This window comes from Tursiops truncatus, chromosome 13 (genome assembly GCF_011762595.2).
Source record: "Tursiops truncatus isolate mTurTru1 chromosome 13, mTurTru1.mat.Y, whole genome shotgun sequence".
Lineage (NCBI taxonomy): Eukaryota > Metazoa > Chordata > Mammalia > Artiodactyla > Delphinidae > Tursiops > Tursiops truncatus.
In genome coordinates, this window is record NC_047046.1 from 26,809,801 (window position 1) to 26,835,945 (window position 26,145).

The window sequence follows — 26,145 nt, forward strand, 5'->3', positions numbered from 1 at the left end:
CCAGGCTCCAGGACCGGGAGGAAGCACCTCCTGTCGCTTAGGCCACGCAGCCTGAGCAGGTGCGCACGGGCATCTCTCCCCACGGCCCATGTGGCCCCCCGTCACGGCTGAACGGTTGTGTCCTGTGGCTCGGTGCTGAGGGCCCCACCCACTTCGCGGGAGGGCTCAGCAGCTCCCTCAGGCCAGGTGAACGGAGGGGAGTGATGCGCACCACTAGTGGTTCACAGCGGTCCTTCCCCAGTCTCTGCAGTCATGGCGAAACGTAGCCAGTAGAGCCCTGTCGGCACGACCCGAGGGACCACAATGGATGGGGTGGCCACGATGTGGAGGTTCTGTTCCTGCAGCAGTCGGCCCGCCCTGACCAACACAGCGCCAGCAGCCTGGTGACCGCACTCCTCGCTGCCGGACCTCCAGGCTGTTAACAAGGCGGTGACCCCCACTGGGCACTCACTCAGCCCTACCCCGCCGCCTTGAGGACGGGTGATTCCAATGGCTCATGGTTCAGCCGAGACCATGGAGCGAGCAGCCGCCACCTGCACGCGGGCCAGGGTTCAGCGCGCCCAGAGGCCTCCTGCGGTTCACGGCACCTAGAATGTCTGGAATCACAGCAGAAAATCTGCCCGTACCTCCCCATGGTGCTTTTGTGACTTTTTACCGTTAAATCTTTAATCCACCTGAAGCACGGCTGGCACATAGTGAGTTTCACTGTTTTCCAGACAACTGACCAGCTGCTCCAAGTCCTCTCACTGAATGATCCACTTTACCCCCATTAATTGGAAACAGCCCTGCCAGCGTGAACTAAACCCCTGTATTTATTCGGCTTTATTTACAAGTTCTCTGCTCATCCTTCCATACCAATTTCCACGTCCTTTCGTTCCTGCAGCTTTAAAAAATGTTCTGTATCTCACAGTACCTCATTCTCAACACTTCCGGTGTTAGAAGTTTTCTTGGACACGGGCGCTTTACAAACCCTCCCACAGTGCCCATCGTGTCCCAGCTTTAGAAAATGAGACCTCCGGGTATTTCCAAGGGAAGCGAGGGACAGACACAATGGTCTGGAATGCACGCCCCAGCACAGCCCACCCTGAGCACATCCAGCAACCCTGCCAGGCCCAGAGCACCCTCCTCCGGGTGGGCTGCCTACGTGTGCAGAGCCGGGAGTGGCCATGACCCAAGGGCCCTTCTCCTGCCACGCACAGCAGAGCCCCCTCTCCTGGCCCTCTGTGTTCCTTCTCCCCCCAGAGGAGAGCAGCTGGGTCATCACATCTGCCCAAAGGCAGGGCACAGTGCCAGCTAAATATGGGGCAGTCACTTTGCGGAACGATAGGCGCTGCCAGTCTGGAAGGCCAGCGCCCTCCCACCCTCTCCCGACCCCAGGAATGGGTGACCTTGCCCTCACAACTGAGGCCTGCCCTCCCGTCCTTTTCTTCATGGCCAGGGCACACCAACAGAACCCATTTTCCGCAGGTCATCTGTCCAGTCTCTCCCCAAAGCCCCCGGGCCTGCCGTTGCAGATGACCCTCATGAGAGGTATGCTGGACCATAACCTGAGCCTGCAGGAGCCGTCTGGGGCCCGAGGGGGAAAAGGCCCCCAGTGAGACCGGGGGTCAAAACGGAAGATGGAAATCTTGGGCTGAGGGAACTCACTCCAGGTCCACTAAGTGGAGACGGGAGAGGCAGCCTGTGCAGAAGGCTGCTGACTGGGCCACCCGCCCCAGAGGGCAGCTCTGGGGCCCCAATGTTGCCAACGACATCAGACCCATACGTGGGCCAGGCCACAGCTGACCAGGACAGCCTGCAGGAGGAGGGCCCGGGCCTGAGCAATAGCATGGGGGCAGCAGTGTGACCAGGCTGGGCTGGAACATCCAAATTCCTCCACTGGATCAGAACCAAGGGTGCACACTGATTTCTTATCAACTTGCTTGTTTCACTTTGGGGCTACATCAGCTTCCCACCTACTTCTAAGACTCGCAGCTGTTTTACTTATGAGGTGTCTGTGCCGTAAAATAACTCAGAAATAAAACCACCTGAACCCAGAACATTTTCAAGCAAATTACTAATGAAGTAATCCCAACAATGTCTATTTTACTTAAAATTTACCATTTGCTTATTACTTTCCTTCCTAAAATGACTTTCTGATTGCAGTTATATTTCCACTTCTTTTTCTTTCCTATTCTCCAGGAAGGTGTTTTGTTTTCCCAATTATAGGACCCACAGGGGCCTGAAATGTTTGCCTATCTGTCCCTCGGAGCAGATGCACTGTGCCTGTCCTGTGCTGACCTGGGCTGGAGAAGCCTCCCAGTCAGCTCTGTTACTAGAAAACCCTCCCTGTGCAGAGCAGGTACTCCTTCACTCCACCCTCGGCCCTGGGGACTCACAGCCCTGGCCTGCTGCCTGCTCACTTCACCGCTGGCCTGGAAGATAGTTCTCAAGGCCACACCCCTCCCACCAAGCCTCCCACTCCCACCCATTCAGCCAGACCCTGCAAGGATCCAAGTCCCTGCCATGAACCACACCTGCAACGCTGACCGGGTGCTCACGGCTGGGCCCAGACTCTGCTCCCAGATGGACAAGGACTCACTCAGCCATGGATCCAACCCATGTTTAATAGCACCGACTGTGTAGCAGGGACACGAGGTTGACTGATGGAGCCCTGCCCTAGGGACTCACAGTCCATCCAGAGGCACAAGTCATTACAGCGCTGGGCGTTGAGTGCTGAAGCAGCCAAGTGCACGAGTGGGCGTGGAGGCAGGATGCTGAAGAGCAGAGGGGAGGGCAGCGCGGGCCAAAACAAGACTAGATGCTAACACTGCAGGCAAATGCCTGAAAGGGAGCTGAGACTGGCAAGGAGGCCCCCACTCCACCCTCCTGCATTAAAGCTGTCCCAGTGGGCCAGGGCTGCTGGTAAGCCCGTACATAGGGAAGCACCCTTCTCTGCCAAGACACCCTCCCACTTATACTGAATAATGAAAGCAGCTGCTTTCTCCATGCACCCTTCCTTAACTTCCAGTCCAGAGGATAGGGGACACAGGGAGCAGAGACTGGGGCAGGAGTCAAAGCAGACACCACAGGAGTTAGATCCAAAAGGGCTGGCACAGCGGACCCAGTCCAGTCCCAGCCAGCACTGAAGGGGGTGGGTTTGGGGGGAACTAGTTACAAGGACTGTACAAACTTGATGGGGACTGGTCTACGCAATTCTTTCCAACTAGCGGGAACAGGCCAAGTGAGAAGGCGCTTCCCAACAAGGTGTTGGGATGCAGCCAAGAGCCCAGTGGGAGGCAGCCTCTGGGCCACTGAGTTGGAGAATGAGGGGCACAGGGCAGAGGCCACTGTCCTGCTGTGCCCTGGGGTGGGAGTTTAAGGGGAGCTGTTTGTGCTCAGACATGGCAGACGCCAAACAAGTCCATCTCCTGCCCAGCAATGGGGCAAGTGGACAGGGCACTACCTGGTGCACCCCATCTAGAGTTAGCTGGCAATACCCCACTGTCCTGACAGGGGGGCCGTGGGGTTCCCTGGTCACGCAGACCACTTCATGACAAGGGGGCACTGCCATACCTGCCCAGGCCGTGTTCGGAATCCAGTGCTGTGGGTTGGTGCGTGGGACAGAATGGTGGCTCTCCTAGGGTGGCTGGGGTGTCCACTGCCCCCTCTGGGGTACCTAAGGATGCCTCCTGGCCTGCCTCTGTCTCAGAAACCTCCTCCTTTGTTTTCTGGGGTCCTGGACCCCCTGGGTTAGTGGGACCTGGTTTCTGGGCAGGGGGTTCAGCAGATTCTGCAACTGCAAGGACAGGTTTGGGGGCCGCCTCCCCTGGCTGGGAAGAAGATGGCCCCACGGGACCAGGACCAGCACTGCCTGCAGAGTTGGACAAGGCAGAAGGTTCCACAGGCCCAGAGCTGCTCTCCATGGCTAGCAGCTGCTCAGATAGAGCATTTCTAGATGTGGAATTGGAACTAGAAACAGTGGGGGTGGCCAGAGCAGCGGGGACAGACCTGGGGGGAGTGCCCATGTTGAGGGCCAAGGCCTCTGAGAACCTAGCTAAGTACTGTCTCACTACAGGCAGCTGTGGGGCCACTGGTGGCTGGCTCGAGGCCAGAGGCAAAGAACAGGGCCCTGCAGCGTGGTACTCAGCAAAGTTGTTTGGGTTTTGAATAACTTCCTCAAGATCCTGGCAAAAAAGCTCATAGTTGTCAGGCAGGGGCAGGTCCCCATCGAGGTAGGGGGCTGCCCATGCCCGGGCTCGGCCCGTCAGGCGCCCGAGGATCTCGCAGACGCGGCTGAGGTTGTCCCGGTAGTGCTCAAAGCGGAAGGACATGTAATCGCCCAGCTGGGCCAGAAAACGGTCCAGCAGCCAAGGGGAGCCATCGAAGGTGCCTGGGTCTGAGCCGGGCACCCAGTGGAAGTCCACCCTGAGGGGCCGCGGGCCCATGCGCATTGCCGGGGGGCCCCTCTCCGCGGGCTTACAGCCCACAGCACCACTCGCTGACCTCTTCTGCTCCATGGTCGTGCGCACACACACAGGGTCCCCACAGCAGGGCCGCTCAATCCAGGGATCCACTAGGGGGGTGTACGCAACCCCAGGAGTGGCCCCGTTCTCCTGCCAGGGGTGTGCATTGGCGTAGTTGGCTGCCGCCCGGATGGGATTGCGAGGGCCCTGGCGCCGGCCACGAGGCATGCTGGGAGCAGACGGGAGCTGTCACGTCAACTAGAGAAAGAAGAGAGAGAGGAGGGAGGGACGGCGCCCAGAGGGTGGGCAGAAGCGGCGCGCAGACACAACGGGACAGACGGTTGCGAAGGGGTGCTCCAGGCAAGTGCTGAGCGGGGAGCTGACCACTGCGGCCTCAGAAGAGCTGAGAAGAGCTGATGGGACTGTCAGACGCAGGCCACCATCCGAGGCAATCTGTCCAAAAACAAGGTGGGAAGAGTGGGAACTAGGCCCAACCACCACCACTGGGCAGCCGACCCTGGGCCCCCACCAGGAGCTCTCCATGCAAGGGGGCCCAGAGGCCTGCCTGGGAGGTCCCAGAAAGCAGGTACATGCCACCTGGGATGTTTCAAGGGCAAGATGTGATGGCGGTGATGTCAATCCCAGGAGGCCAGATCAGGGGGCCAGATCAGATCCCCCTGGGCTTCCTTGGATGGCCTGGATGGCTGTCAAAGAATTTCAGGAGTGACAATAACAACCTTCACTGACGGCTCTAGTCATGGCCAACAATGACCCCTGATGAGGCTGACCCCGAGGCACGGTGGTGAGTAAAGTCACTCGTCTGTGGCCACACACACCAACCAGTTAGTGGCAGAGGCAGCTGACCCCACCACACATCACCACGCCATTTACAAGCTACGCTTCACAGTCCTGTGAACCATCTCCCAGCCGCCCAAGCACTGTACTGTCAGGTGCAGAATGTGTCATAAGATCTTTTTACATCACAGCCCCAGAAGCATGGCAAGCACTACCTGTGTGCCTTCCAGCTTTCCCCCCACCCCCACACCCGTCCTGTGTCTCCTAGACTCATGTCGCTACTCACAGTGCAGCCACCCCCACCCCAAACATATCCTCCCTGCATTCCCCTCCCTGTCAACAGCCCAGAATCCGAACCCGAGTTAAATTCCACTTGCTCTGTCTACTCTCCCCACCCCAAGGTGGTCCCTGCAAAGGGCCTGGAAAACAGTGACCATCATCACTCCTGAGCAGCCCAAAGAAACGCAAAACAAAAAAGGAGGTGCAGTTCCCGTCGGATGCAAGGAGTCCTCCCGCAGTCCAGCCTGAGGGTAGCCACCTCCCCAGTCTGCCTGCAACACGAGGTCCACTCCCGGCCTGCACAGAGCGCTCTCTGCTTCACCCCTCCTGGCGCGATTTCCCCAACAAGCCCTCCACACACACACACACCCCGCCCCCCACTGCTCAACCGGCTCCCACCTAGGGGCGCCAGTCTGCACTCACCTTCGGGGCGGCTTCCCACGTGTTTACCTACCCCCATCTGCGGGAGCTCCTCCAGGGGGCACGGCCTGTTGGTCTTTCCGCCCAGGACCTCCCAGGGCGGCCTGCAGCATTCGGAGCCGCCAGGGGCCCCAGCACCTGCCTCCCCAACCCCCAACGCTGGTGGCGAGGCGGGAGGTGGGGGTCTTCCACCCGAAAGCCCGTCCCATCCTAACACTAAAAACACGCTAGGGAGGCAGAGACCGAAGACAGCAGGTAAATGCCGTCCGGTCCAGTTTCTCACCGAGCGCTGAAAAAACGGTGACCACGAACCACTCCCGCTCCTGCCCCCTGTGAGGGGAGGCAGCCGCTGCCGTGCGCGCCCGGGACCCCGCCCCGCCTGGCTCTCACTAATTCGGGGAGCGAGGTCCCCAGCCTGCCCGGCGCCGAGGGACCGGCCCTTCCCCGGGACAGGACAGCGCGCGCCCGGTTCAGGCGCCGCCGCACGAAGCCCACCTACCTGCGGCCACGCGGCGCCACGACGGTCCGGTTCCCTCGACAGCGAGTCCGAGCGCACCTACAAAACGGACGAGACCGGCCGCCGCGAGGCGAGGCCAGGGCCGGCGCGGACCGGGGTCGGGAAGGGACGGAAGGGCGCGGACCCCAACACACTAACCCGCCGGGCGCAGCCCGCGACCCCAGCCGCGAGCAGCGCGAGCCCCAGCACCGCCTTGTCGTGCGGCCACGCCCCCTGCGTGCGCGCGGCCGACCCCTACGTCCCCGCGCCGGCTCCCGGAACGCCCCTCGCTGGCCTCCCAGCCGCGCTGCGCCTGCGCCCTGCGTCGTGAAGCCTCGGTCGCGCAGGCGCTTCCGGGCCCTGCCAGCGGGGCAGCAGGACGCGAGGGTTGATGGGAGGGCGCTCAGCCGGACGCCGCGCGGAGTGCCACGAGAGCAGGTGGGGCCGCGTGCGCAGGCGCAGGAAGGGCCGGGTCCGGAGGGCGGGCGGGGTCGCGTGCGCAGGCGCCCGCGGCGCGCTGCGCTGAGGAACGGCTCGGTGCGGCGGGATCGTGGCGTCCACCTGGCTCTAGCTGGGACTCAGGGACAGACGGGGCGACAACTGCACTGAGTGCTGAGCGTCAGGAGGGATGTTGGGGGCCGAGGGCACCTGGGAGGGTTGGCACAGAGGGGCTGCAGCGTTTCCTGGACGGAGTGCCCGGAGAGTACCCGTAGCTGGAGACCAGCAGGGGCCGGGCGCGTACGTGCGCCCAGGAGCGACGGGGCGGGGCTGGCCCCGAGGACCGTCCCCTGAGGAGCCCGGTTCCCTCGCCGTGGGCGGGCTGGCTCAACTCACCCCTCAAGGCTGGACCCTGAGCGGCTGCCCAGCCAGCGCCCCGGCACAGGAGGCGCCGGTGCGGGGGAGCGCTGTTGCCCTACGTGCGAGACCTCTAGCACCTCGTGCCCCGGGGCCCCCAGGTGGGGACAGGTTGCCAGGGCCAAGGCGGCCGAGGTCACTGGAAGTGATGTAACACCAGCTCCCTTTCTGCCCTGGTCTAGCGACTTCTTTCATGAAACCATCTCTGAAATGTTATCTGCATTTACAGCCAAACTCACTTGCTTTGATCCTTGAAACAGAATCAAAGATTACACTGTACCTTCTCAGGGTTTGTGGGGCTTTCAGCAGCCTCGCCAAAAATAATAGAGGTGGCACCCAGCCAGGAAACGCCTCCTGGAAGTGTGAATGAAACTTGTATTTTTCGGTTGTGTCTTTCCTAATTGACCTGATAATTTAAACTTCCTGCTTCAAAGGAGAAGGGGAGTTCCCGACAGAGTTCCCGACAGTTTGGCAGCTAAGGCCAACTCAGGGCAGTCAGCGGAGAGTGGGCAGCAGACTTGTGCAAAACACCCAACCACACCCACCCAACTGGGCCACACCATCAGAAAATACCTTTTTGGGTCCAAAACTTTATTTTGTTATTCAGACCATCTTCTATGTATATATATTTTTTAAATTGTAAAATATACATAAAATTTATTTTAACCATTTTTAAGTCTACATTCAGTGGCACTAAGTATATTCATATTATTATGCAAACTTCACCACCATCATCTCCAGAACTTTTTCATTACCCCAAACAGAAACTCTGTCCCCATTAAACACTTCTCCTCACCACCCCTTTCCCAAGCTCCCAGTAACCTCTATTCTACTTTGTCTATATTAATTTGCCTATTCTAGGTACCTCGTATAGTTGGAATCACATATTATTTGCCATTTCACTTAGAAGAATGTTTTAAAGGTTAATCCATGGTGTGGCACCTATCAGACTTATTGTTCCTTTTTAAGACAATAATATTCTTTTCTACATATATACAACATTTTGTCTATCCATTCATCTGTTGGTGGACACTTGGGTTCCTCCCATCTTTTGGCTGTTGTGACTGATGCTGCTGTGAATGTGGGTATACAAATATCTGTTTGAGTCCCTGCTTTCAATTGTTTTGGGTATGTACCTAGGAGTGGAATTGCTGGGTCATATGGTAATGCTATGTTTAACTTTTTGAGGAACTGCCAAATTTTCTACAGTGGTTGCATGAGTTTTCATTCCCGCCAGCAATGCACAAGGGTTCCAATTTCTCCACATCTTCACTAACAGGTGTTCTTTTCTTCTTTTTCTTTCTTTTTTTTTTTTTTTAAAATAATGGCCATCTTAATGGGCGTGATGTGGTACCTTTTGGTTTTGATTTGCATTCCCCTAGTGACTAGTGATGTTGAGCATCTTTTCATGTGCTTATTGGACCTGGATGTGTGTTTGAACTGGGAGGCCCAGAGGCAGTCGTCAGGCTCTGAAGTGTTCAGGGTTGGTGTCAGGTCTGTGGCTCCCCAGAGCTAGGGCAGTAAGGAAACAGGGACACGCAGCCCAAGAGGTGACGCCAGCTGCCTGAGGACTGCCAGCCTGTTAAGCCTGCCTGTGCTGCTTGCCCCTGGACCTTCCTCAGGGCCCGTCCCTAGAGCCAGCTGGTGGACAGCAGAACCCAGAACCATTCCTGCCATTTCTTTGTTCAAATTTGCTCTGGTCACTCCTACCTTAGTTCTTGTAGTGCAAGCAATCACTCTAGCTGTCACCTAAGTGTCTTCATTTCTCCCTCATTTTTGAATAATATTTCTGGGTTGGCTTTCTTTCTGAATGTAGATTTCATTCCATTTCTTCTCACCTTCATTTTTTCGATGTGCAGTCAGACACATGTAACGTGTCCTTATTCCTCCAACTGTTCTCACAGTTTCCTCTTTGTCTTTGATTTTCAAGAGCTTGACTGTGATATGCCTGCCTGCCTGGCTGTTTGTTTTTATGTTTATACTGCTTGAGATTTGTTGGGATTCTTGGATCTATAAGTTGACCCAAAATTAATGAAATTTCAGGTCATCATTTCTTCAAATTTTTTTTATGCCCCATTCTCTCTCTTTTCTCCCTCCGAAGCACGATTATATTAAACTTTATTTCTTTTTTAAAAAAATAATTATTTATTTATTTGGCTGTGCTGGGTCTTAGTTGCAGCACGTGGGATCTTTGTTGCTGCATGCAGGATGTGCGTTGCGGCGTGCAGGATCTTTTAGTTGCGGCATGCAGGCGCTTAGTTGTGGCACGTGGGATCTAGTTCCCTGACCAGGGATCGAATCTGGACCCCTGCACTGGTAGCTCGGAGTCTTACCTGCTGGACCACCAGGGAAGTCCCTAGACTTTCTACTGTGGTCTCTCAGATCCATATTACCTCTATTGTTACTCTCTATTCTTTTGATTGGACAATTCTTATTTATTTGTCTTCAAGATCATTGACCCTTTCTTTTGCCATCTCCAAACTGTTCTTAAAATCCGTTAAAGTCCATCAAGTTACATTTTCATTTATTGTTATACTTTTCAGTTTTAGAATTTCTATTTGGTTCTCTTTGACCATTTCCGTTTCTCTGCTAAAATTCTCTGTGGTCATTCATTATGGCCAATTTTTCCCTTGAGGACTTACCTATATTTATAAAAGCTGTTTTAATATTTAATTCCAGGGACTTCCCTGGAATCCGCTTGCCAATGCAGCAGACACAGGTTCAAGCCCTGGTCTGGGAAGATCCCACATGCTGCGATGCAACTAAGCCCGTGCTCCACAGCTACGGAGCCTGCACTCTAGAGCCTGTGAGCCACAATCACTGAGCCCGCATGCCACAACTACTGAAGCCCACATGCCTAGAGCCCATGTTCCACAACAAGAGAAGCCACCTCAATAAGAAGCCCGCACACCGCAACAAAGAGTAGCCCCTGCTCTGCAATTAGAGAAAACCCGCGCACAGCAACAAAGACCCAATGCAGCCAAAAATAAATAAATTTATTTTTAAAAAATTTAATTCCAACATCTGGATCATCTTGGGGCTGGTTTCTAGGAACTGCTTTCTCCTCCTGGCTAGGAATCACATTTCCACGTTCCTCACACATCTAGTCATTTTTAGTTGCGTTCTGGACACTGATGGCATTTTGTGGAGCCTTTGGAGTCTGTTATCTTCTGAAGTGTGTTGGCCTTTGTTTCATCAGGCCTTCCACTTTGAACTTTTGGAGGCATTGTTTTATTTTTGTGAGGGTGGATCTGTTGCAGTTTTGCCTTTAGTCCTACACAAACCCATTAGTCTTGGAACCTAATTTTTTCTCGCAAGGTATGGACTTGCTGTAGTTTCAGGGGAAAGCCCACAGTGCTTGCACAGCCCCTGTGACTTGGTGGGACTTGAGATCCAAACTCTCTGTCCCCCTGCAGTGGATGATCACTGAAATCTCTGCTCTCTCCTCCTTGAGTCTCGCTCCCACACGAGCAGTTCAGTCATCAACCAAGGATCTGACGGGAGTTTACATGCAGGTTTTCAGGGATTTTCTCCCTCATTTCCAGATGCTCTGGCTGACCCCAGCTGTTCTCTGGCACCTCAAGCCAACAGGACTACAGCTTCCTATTCCCATTCTGGTCACTGGTGCCCTGCCCTAGGGAGGGCCCTCAGGGGAAAAGCATATACACGCAAATCTCACTCAGTACATTTCTTTTTCCAGTGGCTGGATTCCCTCTAGATTTTTATTGCTTTTGGTTGATCTTCAGTGCCTTCAGACAGTATCTTTTCTATTTTGTGTGGAGTTGATCACTTTTATTTGCAAAAAAGTTAGCTTTATACAAGCTGCTCAGACACCACCCAGACCAGCCCCTCTGCCCCCTGTACATCTGTCTCCAATAGCACCAATCCAGCTATGCCTGCCTGTATTAAGACACACAGCACCTAGTGGAACACTTGGAGCAGACCTGGCCTCCTGCTCCCCTGTGTGGCCCTGGCACATGAGAGCTGGAGGAGGAAAGCTGCAGGAAGTCAGGTCAGCTCTGAGCTGCACCCCTTTCCACGGACACACGGTGTGTGGAGCTCAGACCTTGCAAAGCAGGCTCCTCGGACCTGTCAGGATGGAAAACACAACGTAAAGGCTTCACACCCAGGTTCATCAACAGCTGTGCCTCAAGCACCTACTACACACCAGGCACCATGCTGGGGACAGAGACACGAGGAAGGGAGGCTCCTTCAGGGCAAGAGAGAAACACCATTCCAGGAAGGCTTCCTGGAGGGAGAGCCTTGCACTGAATCATAACCAAGGAGGGGGGCTGGCCAGGCAGAAGGTTGGAGGCACAGCCTGGCAAAGGCTTAAGGGCCAGGCGAGTGCCGTGGGGGAAGTGATCCCACTCTCTGCCTCCCCGCAGCAGGACCTGGTCCTCGCAGCCCTGTAGGGCAGGTGGGGAGGGCCTCCCGGTGCAGTTCCTCGCCCGGTGTGCCCAGGCATGCACCTCTGGGAGGAGGCAGGCGCCGGGCGGGCCTCTGACCTGCAGAGAACGGCTGATGTGAACAACACTCCACTTGTACAATGTCTCCCCTTTGAAAACCAGATACTCCCTGAGCTATGGAAACCCAACCGCTTGCTGAGCGTCAGGACGTTATTATTATAATCACCCGGCCCAGTTCCAGCCACCGGGGCAGGACAATGCGCCTTTGAGGCCGCAGAGGGCTCGCCTCCCATCCACCCTCTCCCACAGGCAGGGGCCTGGCTGCACCTTCATGCCCCACGGGGCACCTGGGGGTCTGGGCATCAGTCTTCTCACTTGTCAGGTGGGGGCCCAAAGAAGACACGTCCAGATGTTGCTTCGATTGCCTCCTGTTCTGTCCCACATCTTGACCCTGGTAGCTCAGGAGCCACTTACATCTGCTTTGGGGGAACTTATGGGTATGAAAATTCTTCAAAGATACTAAGACCATCAGGGGCCACTAGCCATTCTTGCCATCATGGGCTGCATGCCTCGATAACCTAATTATGAAAAGGGGGCCTGTGGGGGGCCATGCCCAGTGCCTGGAGCCCTGGCCGGGTCAGTGGCTGGCGGCCAGGCAGGGAGCTGGGCCCTGCAGGCTCCTGACCCCCAGCTGCTACGTAACAAGGCCACAGTGCCTGTTGCTCATGGTTCTACTTTATTCCCAAGCTTTTGGTGTTACTTGATCATCAGATTTATGCCATAAAGATCCCAAATTTATTAAGAAAATAAAACCCCAACAAACTTAATTTCATGGAACTGCAGGCTGCATCACTGTCCCATGAAACCCTAGAGGCCAGAGTCTCAAGGCTTTAGCCAGGCCTGCCTCTCCTGTTTGCTTCTGCTGTCGCCGCTGGGCAGCCCGGGGGCAAGGCTGGAGCAGGACCAGCCAGGCAGTGAGGGCTCGGTGGTTCCTGAGCTCACCTACGTTCGTCAGGATTGGGTGTTCACCCTGCGGGTGCCCTGTCCCCAGTGGGGGTCAGCTCCAAACAACAGGCACGCAGAGGGAGGTGGTCCTCCTGCTGCCCACTTGGACGGTGCTGGTATGGCTGCTGGGACCCGGGCTTGGGTTTCAGGATTAGGGACACCCGAGCACCATAAGCCACGTTTGGCTGGGATTAGGCGGGCTCAGCTCTAAGATGCTCTGCTGGCCCTGGGAAGGCACAGGTGCTTGGCTGGGGCCCAGGACGTGCAGGGTTCCCAGAGCCCTCGGGGCAGGCCCAGAAACCCGAGAGATCTCCAGGAGCTGGGCCGCAGGGAGGGCCGGCCAACGGGGAGGAGTGGGCCTGGGGAGAGCAAACGGGGAGAGCAGGAGTCTGCCTCGGGGCAGACTAGGCTGTGCTTCCCCCCACAGACGTCAGACCCAGGTCTGAAGGCCACAGCCCACCTGTCCTGAGGCCGAGCTCCTGCAGACCAAGAAGCAGCATCTATAAAAGTCTTCTCCCTCCCAGTGTTGCCCAAAAGATCCGATGTGTCAGCAGGAGCGGGTCTCCTGCCGGACCCTGGCTACTCGGGGCGGACAACCCAGCTACTGTCCCCAGGCACCATGGCACCCGCCCAAGGGGATGCCATCTGTGGCCATCGGGATCAGGCATCACTTCCACCAAAGATGCTTCCCGACAGGACTGGGCCAGCAGAGGGATGTGCTGTGGGACCTTGGCACTACAGCAGAGACAGGGCAGGGGACACTCATGGGGCTGTTTGTGATGTGGCCACCTCGGGCCCAGGCACCCTGCTGGGCTTGTTTGCCCCGGGGGTGTGTGGGGGCATCTCCCAACCTGTTTCTGGCAGTGACTGGCCCACAGCGTCCCCCCACGTGCACCCGGACTAGGACCCAAGGGTGGACCGAGCAGGACCGGTGGGCGCTGACCAGAAAGGAGGTGGGCAGTGGAGGTCAGGGCAGGCTTGGTCAAGCTGGGCAGGAAGAGGCCATGGCTCAGGTGAGGGAAGCCAGGGGCCCTGGGCTCCCAGAGGGGCTCAGGGATGAGTGGGGGCAGCCTGGGGCTCTTGGTGGCCTGGCCCAGACCTGGCCAGCACGGAGGAGCCTCTCATGGTGGACTCGTAAGAACCAGATGCTTCCGTGAGTGATGTGAGTGTGGGGCACTGAGGCCTCACTGTGGGCGGTGCCCTGACTGGGGTGGGCCGGGCGCCCAGAGCCTGAACAGGGTCCACAGGGCTCAGTCATTCAGCCTGGTGGCCCTGGGCCTCTGGACAAGCGCACTGCCCAGCCTACTCACGGCGTCCCTCTTGCAGGGCCCTGGGCCACCTGCACCGCGGCAGCTCCTGGAAGCTCAGCGTCAGGCAGTGAGTGGTGGGTGAGGGCCTGCTTCAGGCCAGGACACCAGCCACGTCTCTGAGCTGTTGCCTGGCTTGTGGCCACAGGACAGATGCCCCAACCTATGGGCACCACCTGACAATGGCTGTTTCTCACAGGGCAACTCCGCCTGGAGGACCCCTGGCTGGACCTGGCGGTCACCTACTCAGCCAGGCCTGCCGCCGCGTGAAACTATGGCTGAGGCATGTGTGGGGTGGGTGTTCCCTGCTACCCACCCAGCAACACTGGGGGTCACCACACGGCTGTGGGATGCTGGGGGGCACCCACGGCCTGCGGAGGGTGTGTAGCCCTCAGCCCAGCCCTTGAGGACTGGTCACCCTCCCCTGTGTATCCGTCTCCCTGGGGGCCCAGGACCTCGGGGACAGCACCTCAGGGGGCTGGGAGAGGACTGGGGTGGCGGCAGAGGGCTTCCCAACGGAGGGAGAGGCAGGGGAGGGGTGGGCTGGCCCCAGCGGCAGCTCCCCCACGTCACTGCACAACTCGCAGCCACAGATGAGTGCAGGACATCGCGGGGTCATTGTAGGTTACACAGAACAATCTGAGGAATTAAAGTCATATTTTCATTGCACCATAAAAACATGCCAAGGTGCAGGAGGCGGCCCTGGGCCCAGGTGGAGAGCACCTGGCCTGTGGGGTTCTGGCCCCTCCCTATGCTCCCTGGGAGGAGGGATTGGAGCCGGGCTTTGCCCAGGGAGGGGTCTCAGGCCACGCAGTGAGCGAACCTGGAGCCAGGCAAGCCCGAGGGACACACAAGCAGGACAGAATGCCCTGTGCCCAGCTCCGGCCTGAGACCCAAGAGTACAGCAGGTGCCTCCCCAAGTGCAGGGCAGGGGACTGGGGGTCAGCGAGGGAAGCCTGGGTCTGCACACACCACCCCACTGGAGCCCCCAGGGCAGGGGGATGGGGGACATGGCCGGGCCCTTTGTGGCTCCTGATGTTTGGGAACAGGGCCAGGCCCCTGCCTGGGACGGGGAGGGGGTGAGCCCCGCGTGGGGGAGGGGCCTCCACACTGGCGGCGCCCCAGGGCTCTCCCGAGCACCGTGGGGGCTTTGTTCTCCCTTCGGTGGCCACACAGGCTGCGTGAACTGGCCAGAGGATGTCGCAGGCACAGCTGGATCGAGGCTGCCCTGGGAAAGGGGCTGCAGGGGCACTGACATGGGGCGGCCGCCTGTCAGGTACGTGGGGCTCCCAGCCCGACTGCATCACCCGGCATCACAGTAAGCCGTGAGGCCGCGTCAGGTCCCTTTTGGCCCCATGCGGCCATCCCAGTGTCCAGGGCCCCCCTTCCATCCCGGTCAGCTGACCCCGCAAAGCCCGCCCCCTGCCTCCAAGGCTGGGAGGCCATGCCCAGCGCAGAGGGAACCTCCTCGTGGGGCCACCAGCCGGGCGTTAAATGGGACACGGCTGATCGCGCTGCATTTGTCAAGAGGCCTGGCCCCTCCCGGCACTTGGCGTCTCAATGGGGCGTCTGAGGGCCGCTGCACACGCTTCACGCGAGCGGCGTCTGAGTTCCCGCAGGCCCATTAAGGCGCAAAGACATTCCTTTGTTCGCTGACAAGCAGGGTCCCACCCAGGGCTCCCGGGCGGCAGACTAAGTGATGTTTTCTTTGGGAAGACACGAGATTAACCGCCGCTAAAGCCCCAGTACAATACCGGGCCCTGCCCGTCACTGTCAGCGCCACCTCTCTGCGGTGACTGACAGGTGCTGGGGGCCTCCCTCCCCGTCAGCCTCCATGTGCGGGATTAGCCTGAGCCCAGCCGACAAGCTGGATGGGGCCCGGGAAAGCGGAACATTCGGGGGACAGGGCCTCAGCACCATCCCACTCCTGTCACCGGCCATGACACTGGCAGGTGGCTCTGGAACACAGCCTGCGTTCCCAGGAGGCTCTGCTCCAGGAGGAAAGGCAGGGTCCTCCGGGGCGGGGTGATGGGGAGCCCCCGCACGCTGACCCCAGCACAGTATGACTCGGAAGGGATTCCCTATGGTGACGGATGGGCGGCCACCCCGGGTGCGTCGGGGACATCATGGGCAGGGCACACTTCTGGAAAACACCCTCTTTATTTGTGCCCTGGAAACGCCAGTGAACTCAGACGTGGGCAGCCCGCGGGGGGTTTCTGAGCAAGTCGTCATCATCTGGCATGGGCGGGGGTGCGAGATGCAGGCCTGGGCCATCCCTGCAGGGTGCTCGGCGTTGGTCCAGATGCACTGGGCAGGGGCGAGGCTCACCTGGGCTCGGCCTCCAGCATCCTGCCTGCCGAGGATGGGGGTCAGCATGGGGTGGCCCCACGTCCCCACACCCGCCCGCACACAGGGACTCTCGGGGGACAGAGAAGAAACCAGCCAAGGGGTGGCCCTGCCCCACCAGGTCGTGCATAACTGTTAGAAACACCCTGAAATGATAAAGCTCATCAGAGGCAGCCCTGTCCAGGAGGTGTGGAGGAGCCAGTGCCCTGGGTGCCCCAGGAGAGGCTCTGGGCCTGGCCCACTGATCCTCTGCCGTGGCTTGGCCCCTCACGCCCACCTGTGGGCATCCCGTGGGTGCCCACTGCTCTGTCCACAGTCCCCCGGGGCCCTCGGGACCCCAACCCAGGAGGAGCCGACGGCCACGGGTTGCCCCTCTCAGGCTGACAGGTGGAAAGGCCCCAACCACAGGTATCCCCTTGGCTGGGGTCAGGCAGGGACTTGCTTATTTCCTCCTAGATGAGTCTCAGGACAAACATCACACCCCGGGGCTTCTGGCAGCCCACTCAGCCCGGCTTTGCAAAGTCTAACAGAACCAGACTGCGGGTGGCTCTGAGCACGAGCCTGCGTCTCCACCTTCTGGGCAATAGAGAAAGGAGCTGGGCTGTTCTGAGCGGGGCAGGTGGTAGGGAGGCCCACTGAGCATTCCACACCCTGAGTCCCCAACCCCCCCGCCCCCAGGACAGGCGCTACGGGGTGACCCCGGCCCCCAGACACCGCCTGTACATGAGGAGCAGCAGCAACCCGGCTGGGGTCTGGAGTGCCCTGTGGGGGGTGGGGCCCTCTCGGCAGGTGCAGCTTCTCCTGCACCTGGAGAGCAATTCACAGTGGCACCCTACTCCCCTTAAACATAGGACCTACCTGGCATGCGTACCTGGCTCTGAGCCTCTGCTGAGCCTGGCCGTGGGGGCAGAAGTCATGCTGAGCACCCTGGGTCTAGGGATGGCCGCTTAGCCTCAGCAGCCGGTCACGGTGGGGTCCAGGCCCGAGCGCTTGGAGATGCGCAGCTTGGCCACCTCCTCGGCACAGGTTGGGTGGATGCCCACCGTCCGCATCACCTGCTGGTAGGAGGCCCCACACCTGCACGCCGGGGACAGGGGATTCGGGGGACGAGTCAGTGCAGGGAGGCGTGTTCCAGTCCCCCCGCCTCCATCCTCAGGTGGTAGCACACGGGGGAGAGTTGGGAGGTCACGGTCTCCTCACCATCCCCCAGCCCTGGCCCCCCTCCTGTCTTCTCCAGCTGGCAGCCAGGAACACCTGCCAACACCTATGCTGGCCCCGCCCCACCTCCCTTGGAGCAAACACCCCGAGCCTGCAGCAGCCAGGCAGCCCCACCTTGGGGCCCACCTCCCACCTGCCTGGCCTGGCCTCCTGCTGCCCCCAGCCCACCAGGCACAGGCCCACTCGCCCTCCTCTCTGAGTTCAGCCCCCTCCCTCTGCTTCACCCCAGCCCTCCTGCCTCTGACAGCCCCTCACCAGCTGCCTGGCCTCTTCATACCCAGAAACCCACCCCCACCAGAGCTTCCACAGCATGGGCCCCGGGGCCCCGCCATGCACAGCCTGCAGCTGGGACCAGCCCCACAGGACACGTACCCCCCGGGAGGCCCTCCCAGCACACTTGATGCCGAGGCCCTGCTCCTGACTGACTGGGCACTCAGCCCCCAACCCTCATTCTGAGCAGAGAAGACCTACTGTGCCCCTCAGGCCTGGCTGGGGACATGAGCCTGTTCCCCCCGGTTGGCCCGGCCAGAGATGGACATGGCCACCTCTCAGGTGACCGACCGGACCCGTCCCATTGGGCAGACACTCTCTGAAAACATGACCATGAGTGACCCTGATGTGGCAGACTTCCAACAGCGGTGCCGCTGACTTTCGGGGGACCCCAGCCTGAGTGTCACGTAACGGCCCACATTCCTGTGGACTTACTTGATCCCCAGAGCAAATCCTTGAGTAACTTCGCCAGCATTGGGGCCAAGGAAGTGCAGGCCCAGCACCAGCTGTGGGGGCTCCCGCAGACACACCATCTGAAAGGCACACGGTCAGCAGGGGCGTGCGCGGCCGTGGGGGCTCTCTCTCATCCCGGCCAGGCCCACGGGGATGCTCACCTTTATGTAACACTGGGACGCATCCCGTTCAGGCACCACGAACTCCAGTGGTTTATAATACGCGTGATAAACCTGGGTGACAAGACACGGATTCCTGGGTCAGTGGCTGCAGCAAACTAAGCCCCGGGGGCATTTTACAGCTCGACAGGCTGTGGGCACAGTGGGGGGTGGGCCGGAACTGCCCGCTCAGCCTGCAGGTTGTGGTCTGGGGCAAGGACAAGGCTCGGCTGGCCTCGGAGGCACCCCTCTCCTCCCGGCACGGCAGCCTGCAGACAGACGCTCTCCCACCAGGCCCAAGACCCCCAAGAACTACAGCAGCGGAACGGGTGCCAGACTGGCCACCCTCTGACTTGCCCCAGAGCCCGAGGCTCAGTGCAGGCACGGGCACCGCCCAGGAGCACAGCCCAGGTGGACGCTGCAGAGAACGGACGGGGCAACCGCAGGCAGTGGAAGGGGGGCCCGGCCGCCCGTCTGGCCTCCCTCGGGCACCTCGGTTCTTGCCGGGCCCTCACTCGAGCCAGCAGGCGGGGCGGGCGCGGCCCCCACCGGAGCTGCTGGACAAAGGCTTTCAGCGCCTGAGAAGGGCCGATAGCGCATTCGGGGCTGCGGCCGAGTAAAAAATGAGCAGAGCCCTCACATGTGCTGCACAGCCATTATTAATTAATGCAGCTTCAGAGAATATTGTTCTAACGAAGACAGAATTGAAAAGAAAACAAACAAAGGGCATTTGGCCATTCAACATTGTGAAACATAAAACAACATCACGGAACGCCACGGACACATGTCCCAGGGCACTTGTGATGAATCGAACAAAAATAGCAAATAAAGTGCCGTTGATGGAGGGAACCAGGGCGCAGGGATGCAGGGCAGGCACTGGAGCCCGGGGCGCTCATTCCCAAAGGGCCCCCGGCCGCTCTGGTGGCCACGTGGGTCCGGTTTCTCCCAGCCCGGCTGCAAGCTGCCACAGCACCCACAGCCCACCAGGCAGACCCCAGAGAAACCCCTCCCTCCGGGGTGGGTGCCTGGGTCTGGGCTGACAGAGGCCCACGAGGACCAGACTCGTGGAGGAGGCACAGGGCCAGGCGGGGGCAGAAGGGCAGGGGTGGAGGCGAGCAGAGGTCGGAGGGCAGGAGGAGCCTTTCAGGTCAAGGCAGACACGCACCCCCCTGAGGTGGGCCGCAGCCCAAAGGCCCCGTCATTCCCGGGGCTGCCCGCCAGCACCGCCAGCCCATCACAGCCATCGTTCCGGGCCCCACGCCCCGCCCTGCTAAGCTGCAGGCCCCAGGAAGCAGGACGCCAACACTCCCGCTTGCCGCAGGCCTCTGTGGGGGGCAGCCATGATGGGGTGGAGGGCCACACAGGCCTGTGTCCTGGCAGCCCCCTCCCTGGGGCCCTGACTCACCTCCACACGCTCCTCTCCATGGCGAGCCACGGCCTCCTCCTCTGACAGCCCCACACAGCCATACTCCAGCGGTGTGAAGACCGTCGTGGGGACCTGGAGGGTGGGCCGGGATTAGGCACCAGAGCGAAGACCCCACTGGGGTACACCGAGAGCGGTAGTTGCAGGCTAGTCCCTGGACAGGCAACCCCCTCTCTTGTTCCCGGGCTGCACCTCACACACAGGTGCACACGCACACGCACATGCGCGCATGCACAGACACACGTGCACCCCCAGAACGAGCTGCAGCTCCCACAGGCTGGAAGTGGCGTCTGAAGAGGAGGGGCACTCACGTTGTCATAGTCCATCAGGTCTGAGGACCGACTGCAGAGCCGCTGGGCTAAGAGCCTCCCGGCCATGATAGCCGTGGGCGTCAGCTCTGGCCGTCCCTGGGAGGTGGGAGCACGGGGTTACTTCAGCTTGACCCTCAGTGGGGGTACCACCTTCCCAGTGGGGCGTCTCCCCCAGACGCATTTTGCCTCTACTTGTCCCCGCATGCTCCCCTCTGTCCTGCTCAGGGGGGAGACAGCTGTGGTCACGGCCCCTTCCCTGGAAAAGGGGGTGAGCCGCTAACAAGCCTGGCCACGCCGCCCGTACCCACTTGTGACTTCTCTCAGGACCCCTTCTTCACGTCAGTGCCTTTGCAGAGCTGCCCCCACAACAAAGCTCAAAAGGGACCCAACCACCATTTACCCATTCGCACTAACGGATTCGGGCTAAGACGGGCCCTGGGAGCAGCAGTGGGCTCCGACACGCAGCTTGTCTGGCACGTCAAGCCCATTACCGAGCCCAGATCGGACGCCGTTTCATGGAGGCCTCTGCCCCAGGGTGTGTCCTGCCGGGGAGCAGGGGGTGGCACAGCCCCCGTGTCCCCACACGCATCAGCCTGGGGCTGGCTGCCAATCACCCCTGCAGCAGCAGGAAATGCAGATGTTGTTTGACATTCCAGAAATGAATGGAGATCGGCAGCGATAAAGCTGTGTAGGCAGCCCGTGCATTCCACCGGCCTGACTAACTGACTAACGGGGACACAGCCCACATGGCACACGAGGTCTCCCTGAAGCACGGCTTCCCCTCGCCAGACCCCTGGGGGTTAACGCTTCTTGCTGCTCAGAGTGACCTTTCTGAGGGAGCAGGCTGAGTGTTTTAAGACACAGCACTGCCCAGCTAAGCAGCCAGGTCCCCAGGGCAGTGAGCAAGCATGAAGCCTCGTCCACACCAATGGGTCGACTAGGTGGCCAGATGACCCAGCGGGGGGAGCGGCTGGAGCTCTGACGCACCCAGCGGGCTGTCCCCGTGGTCGCGACACAGGGGGCTGTTTCCGACACAGCATCTCATGAGCCTGGGTTCATGGGGGGCTTGAGGCTCAAGCGGCAGCCAACTGGCTCCCATCTGAGCGCTGGCCACGGCGGGGGCGGCCCCTCTGGTACAATGGGGACACCGGGGCCAGGCTGTAGTGCAGGACAGACTGTCTCCAGATGAGCAGGCTGGCCCTTCAGGAACAAAGGGAGGCCCAGCCGTGCATGGCCTCCCCGCGCCCCCTGCCCCATCTCCACGTGTGTGCCAGGCTCTCTGGAAGCCCCCCACCTATCACAAGCTGCAGCAGAGGCTGGGGAGGCTGAGGGAGGGGCGGTCCCACAGCATCGATGACGACTGCCGCCTTTCTGACCCCCACACTGAGCATCTCCTGACACCTGAAATAGCTCTTTTGCTTGTCATCTGTGACTGTGACAGAACATCACCTCCACGAGGGCTGGGACTTCTGTCTGTTCCTGCAGTGACCCCAGAACCCAGAAAAATGCCTGGTGCTCAATGTGTGAAGAATAAACATAAACTAACACCACGGTGGGTTTCACAGCACCCCCAAACTCATATCCCCCCAGTACCTCAGACTGTGCCCTCCTGGGAAGTTGGGGTCTTCGCAGGGATAATTAAAGTGAGGATTGACATGAAGTCAGCCTGGATTCAGGTGGCCCTAAATCCAGGGACAGGCAGGCCCCAGAGGAGATGCTTGTGAAGATACCCGGGGCCTCAGAAGCTGGACCTGGTGAGGAGGGTCCTCCCCAGAGGAGGGAGCACAGCCCTGATGCCTTGACCTCGGGTTTTGGGCCTCCAGAACAGGAAGGAACAAATTCTGCTGTTCTGACCACCCAGTTCGTGGCGCTTTGTGGCGGCACCGTGGAGAGGCCTGCTAGGTCTGGGGGCCCAGCCTATGATTGGGACCCTGCCCTGGCTGCCCTCCTCGGGACGCGATGCACGTGTGCAGGACAGGCCGACCGATCCTGAGGCGCCAGGGCTCATAGCTGAGCAGCCCCCGGTGTTTCTGGGCCCTTAAGGGGGGGCCACTGACAGATGCCTCCCAAGCCGGGCTCATGGGGGTCCGGACTGCCCAAGATCAGAGGTAAACCGAGGCCAGGAGGTCGAGGCCACTCCATGGTGTGCAAACAGACACCATCCCTCAGAGCTGACCCGTGAGGAGCTTCACGGCAGGATCTGTGGACGGTGCCCCCTTGTCCGCCCACCCGTCCACAGAGAGGAGGAGCATGGAGGCGGGGGTGATGCCAAGTCCTCCTGGGGCTCAGCGCAGAGCCCGTGTGAGCCACAAGGCAGGGGTACAGGGTCGGGGGACGGGGTGGGGGCAGGCAGTGGCGCAGGCCGTACCTCCGCCACGTCTCCGATGGCATAGATGTGGGGAACGGAGGTGGCTTCCTGGGCATCAACCAGGATCTTCTGAGTGTTGGGGTTGGTACGCACACCAGCCTTCTCCAAATTCAGACCTCTGGTTTCTGGAACTCGGCCTGAAGGACACAAAGAGCAAGGCTGGGAGGTTTTCATTAGTGGTTCTGACCGAGATTCCTTGTTTTATTTAAAACCCTTCTCAGAATGTCCACTTAGAATTGGTAAGACATCAAGCACCAACAGCGCCAAGGGCCTCAAACACGCGCTCACACATGTATGTACGTACACACACACGTGTGTATACATGTGCACACACAAACACCTGCATAGAGACTCAATGAAAGGACGGAGCAGGAATGGGGAGGAAATGGGGTGGATGGAGAGTCAGCAACAAGACCCTCCTAAACACATCCTATGATACAATTTTGTTTCTTTAAATCATATACACAGTTTATACGTATACATATTCAAAAAGTAAAATTAAACGTGGAAAAAAATCCCTATAACCTGTAAACAACCTAAAACAAAGGGGCCTATTGTAACAGAACACGTGGAAAGACAACTCGGGAGACCCTGCGAACCCACATTGGAACTGTACCTCCGAGGGTCACGTCCCCACAAGTGAAGATACTAACAGGTCCTACGTGTCACTCAAAGAGGATGGTTCAAACTCCGTAACGTCAACTTTGAATTGGAAATTCATGATTTTTTAAAAATACAAGGCTCCTGGCTCTGACCACAGAAACGGTGTAGAAGCAGCAGCAACCAAGGGCGATGTGCCCCCAGCCCCAGACTGTGATCCCTAAGCCCCTCCCCGCGGAAGGGGCCGGACTCCGCGGGGCCAGGTACCCCAGGCCACATGGTGGAGTGATGGACAGGAAGGATCAGCATGGCCGCAGGCTCAGCCCGACAGGACCTTGCAGCCTCTGAAAGCATCAGCCCAAGGGGAAGTCGGAAACAGGACCCAGGCCTCACAGACACTGGGGCCCCATCCCCTGTGTGCATTTCCCGGCAGGGGTGTCTCAGAGTCCTCACGTGGTCCCCCAGGCTGGCCTCCGCCCCCACCATGACACCCCTCCTGCAGCTTGTGCGAGGCAGGACGGTGCTCCACGTGGGTTTACCTCTCTCTGCCACCAGGCTGTGGCCTCGTGTCCCCACATCTGGCAGCGGCCGTTCCCCCAGCACCCGTGGCGCACGAGTTGACCCAAAGGAGGCAGACAGTGCGCACAACCTCACCCCCCCACTCCCCGGGCAGCCCCAGCTCCGAGACCTCCAGGGCCTGCACTGCACACCCACCCATCCCTGCAGGCAGTCAGCGCACGAACCCTGCTCTTGGGCGAGAGGCCAGAAGGGGAAGTGCCAGGCACTGCCGGCTCCGTGTGCTCACAGCCTGGGCCCCGTCACAGCTGAGCTGCCTCACCACCCTTTCTCTCCCAGTTCAGATGATGTGGCCTCGTCGAGCCAGGGCGGCAAGGGCCACTCTTCCTGCCCGACCCCAGGGGGGCAGCGAGTGGCCCCCGTCACCGTGGCTGGGGGATCCTGACGGCAGGACGCATGGCTTCAAAGGCACAGTTCCCACAGCTTCCATGGCTCAGGCCCCAGAGGTCGGGTGGTGGCTGGTGGAGCCCGGGGAGGGGAGCCTTAAGTCTCCAGCTGCTCTCCTGGCGGGAAGTCAAAACACAGGCTCAGCTAAGCCTGCTTCTTGAGCGGATGGCTCCGGCCTCTGCATTCGGCTCGGCCCCAGGAATCGGGGGCTGAGGGCTGGCGCCCTTCGCCGTCAGATTGGACACGGGCAGTGCAAGGCCAGGAGGGCCCCACCTTCTGACGGCACCAGTACTGGCCCTATGGTCCTGATGGAGACCCATGAGTGCAGAGTGGGACCTGCCGCCTGCCCAGCATCCTGCCAAGGTGCCTGGGGACCCAATGGGCACCTGGGAGGGGACTGGACTGTGCTCCCAGAGAGGAGGGAGCTGGCCCCACAGGCAGGACTGGAGGGCATGGGCTTAGTGGGCGACAGTCCCTTATGCAGGGGCTCATAGCTCAGTCCTCAGGTTCCTCCCCAGGCCCCCGGGCCCTGCGCCTCCCGGTGACACTCTGGGCTGGGGCTGGAGAGTCCGAGGGCAAAGCCGGCAGCACTTGGACCAGCTGCTCTGACGCCGGCCATGCTGTCCCAGGCTCTCCCTTGCACCTCTGCCTGGCTGGTCACAGGAGGTCAAGAGTGCTTCCTCCTGCGCCTGTGGTAACCATGGTAACTACACACCTTGCAGATGCCAGCAAACCATATCCCAGATCCCGAAAGAAATAAAGATAAATTTGAAAGTAGTAACAGGAGACGGTAACATATGCTGGAGTTAGGTGGCCTCTGCAGTCCATTTTGAAGCCAGGATTTTTTAGGACGTTCTGCATACATGAACTTGGAAAGTATGTGCGATGTGTGAGCCAAGCCACTGGTAAAAAGAATAAATGGATGGTTCATGGGGGGTGGGGGGCAGTACAGTGAAGAACAGGCCGCATGCAGCAGGCACTCCACTGACGCTTCCAGAATGAAGAGTGAAGGAAAGGAGGGGCTGGAGCAGGCGAAGCCCCAGGGGCAGCCGCGGGTACCTCAGGGCTTGGAAGCTGGGCCTTGCGGGTGAGGCCTGGGGTGGGCAAGCCCTCGACAGGGGTCACACAGGGAGGGACAGGCCCACGCCCTCTGCCGCGCTGCCCCCTCATGCTCAGAGCAGGGGGTCATGCCCTCCCTTTCAGCTCAGGCCCAGAGCCCCAGAGGAAGATGGAGAACGGGTGTGGGGTCCGGGGGGCTACCCAGTGGCTGGTCGCTCGGGCGCCAGCTCAGGCCCAGGCTGGGCTTACATGGCAACAGTCACGTCGTCCTCCAACTGCCTCCCTCGCACCTTGTGTGCAGGTAGTGCTCCTCCCACGATTGGTGGAGGCCCGTCCCGGTCACCCTGCATGTCACGGTCACACACTGCCCTGTCCGGCACGTGGGCTGCCTGCTCCTCGCCCTGCACAGGGTTGGTGGGCCCCCAGGATGAGGATGGCACCCTCAGGGGGGCTTCGGGGCGCAGGCAGGGCTGCCCCCTCCTCAGTGGTAGTGGGCTCTGCTCATTTGCAGGGCTGTGGAGGGGGGACTGTGAGGATTGAATTTGCGCTTCTTTGACTACTAGTAAAATTCGGTGTTTTTTTGGCCACATGTTAAATTAGCTGCATCTCCTCTTGAGAATGTCCGATACTGCCCTTTTCATTCATTTATACGCATCCTCGTGATTCTCTTCCCTTGAAAGAGTTTCTTCCTTAAAACCCACGTGACTCGCTGCCGTGCTTATTACAAATGACGAGAGCACTAGAACTCCACGTACGAGCAGACACCTGGCTTCCTCCTTGGAGGCGATGTCCACACACCCTGCCCTTGGAGCTGCCCCTCGCCTGCTGGCCGGAGTCCCTCGGGGGGACTGTGTGAGCTCCGGTGCCTCGAAGCTGGGATGGCCCTCCCTCCCAGCGCCGACTGCCCAGGACACCCAGGGCAGCATTGCGCCCGAGAGCGCTCGATGCGGCTGGGCCAGTCCAGC

The 26,145-nt window shown here is 59.6% G+C and overlaps 3 protein-coding genes and 1 long non-coding RNA gene across 12 annotated transcripts in view; 1 reads left to right on the forward strand and 3 right to left on the reverse strand.

Annotated features, from left to right (window-relative positions):
• The window catches only part of GNB1L (G protein subunit beta 1 like), a 44,455-nt gene extending 37,878 nt beyond the window's left edge, over window positions 1–6,577 (reverse strand). Inside the window, exon 1 of one of the 2 annotated variants that reach the window (XM_073790446.1) lies at window positions 6,439–6,577. The gene's annotated coding sequence lies outside the window, so the exon portion shown is untranslated. The remainder of the gene's footprint in view (window positions 1–6,438) is intronic. The other variant, XM_033837464.2, reaches the window with a different exon arrangement.
• On the reverse strand, window positions 2,587–6,579 carry RTL10 (retrotransposon Gag like 10). 2 transcript variants are annotated; one of them, XM_004310483.4, is made up of 2 exons: window positions 6,439–6,579; window positions 2,587–4,898 (listed from the first exon to the last, which is right to left on the reverse strand). In XM_004310483.4, exon 2 carries the CDS (start codon window positions 4,671–4,673, stop codon window positions 3,531–3,533), a length of 1,143 nt encoding a protein of 380 aa, XP_004310531.1. In that variant the 5' UTR covers window positions 4,674–4,898; window positions 6,439–6,579; the 3' UTR covers window positions 2,587–3,530. The 2 variants fall into 2 exon arrangements, with proteins under 2 accessions (XP_004310531.1, XP_073646546.1); XM_073790445.1 differs by lacking the exon at window positions 6,439–6,579 and adding an exon at window positions 5,943–6,368.
• A 167-nt stretch (window positions 6,580–6,746) lies between these two features.
• LOC141276167 (uncharacterized) lies at window positions 6,747–10,305 on the forward strand. Its single transcript, XR_012325288.1, has 2 exons — window positions 6,747–6,873; window positions 9,970–10,305. It is a non-coding gene; the product is annotated as an uncharacterized lncRNA (long non-coding RNA).
• Window positions 10,306–16,152: 5,847 nt separating this feature from the next.
• Window positions 16,153–26,145, reverse strand: part of TXNRD2 (thioredoxin reductase 2) — a 47,698-nt gene continuing 37,705 nt past the window's right edge. For 4 of the 7 annotated variants that reach the window (XM_033837482.2, XM_033837488.2, XM_033837487.2 and 1 more), the window contains 7 exons: window positions 22,559–22,695; window positions 20,191–20,286; window positions 19,862–19,954; window positions 18,460–18,531; window positions 18,281–18,378; window positions 17,216–17,434; window positions 16,153–16,364 (listed from right to left, as the gene is read on the reverse strand). In XM_033837482.2, coding sequence (XP_033693373.2) covers window positions 17,311–17,434; window positions 18,281–18,378; window positions 18,460–18,531; window positions 19,862–19,954; window positions 20,191–20,286; window positions 22,559–22,695 — 620 coding nt within the window. In that variant the 3' untranslated portion in view covers window positions 16,153–16,364; window positions 17,216–17,310. The remainder of the gene's footprint in view (window positions 16,365–17,215; window positions 17,435–18,280; window positions 18,379–18,459; window positions 18,532–19,861; window positions 19,955–20,190; window positions 20,287–22,558; window positions 22,696–26,145) is intronic. The other 3 variants (XM_033837485.2, XM_033837483.2, XM_033837484.2) reach the window with 3 other exon arrangements.

Bases quoted from the DNA above. Each gene is read 5' to 3' on its own strand.
- RTL10 (XM_004310483.4), bottom strand. From the start codon at position 4,673: ATGCCTCGTGGCCGGCGCCAGGGCCCTCGCAATCCCATCCGGGCGGCA.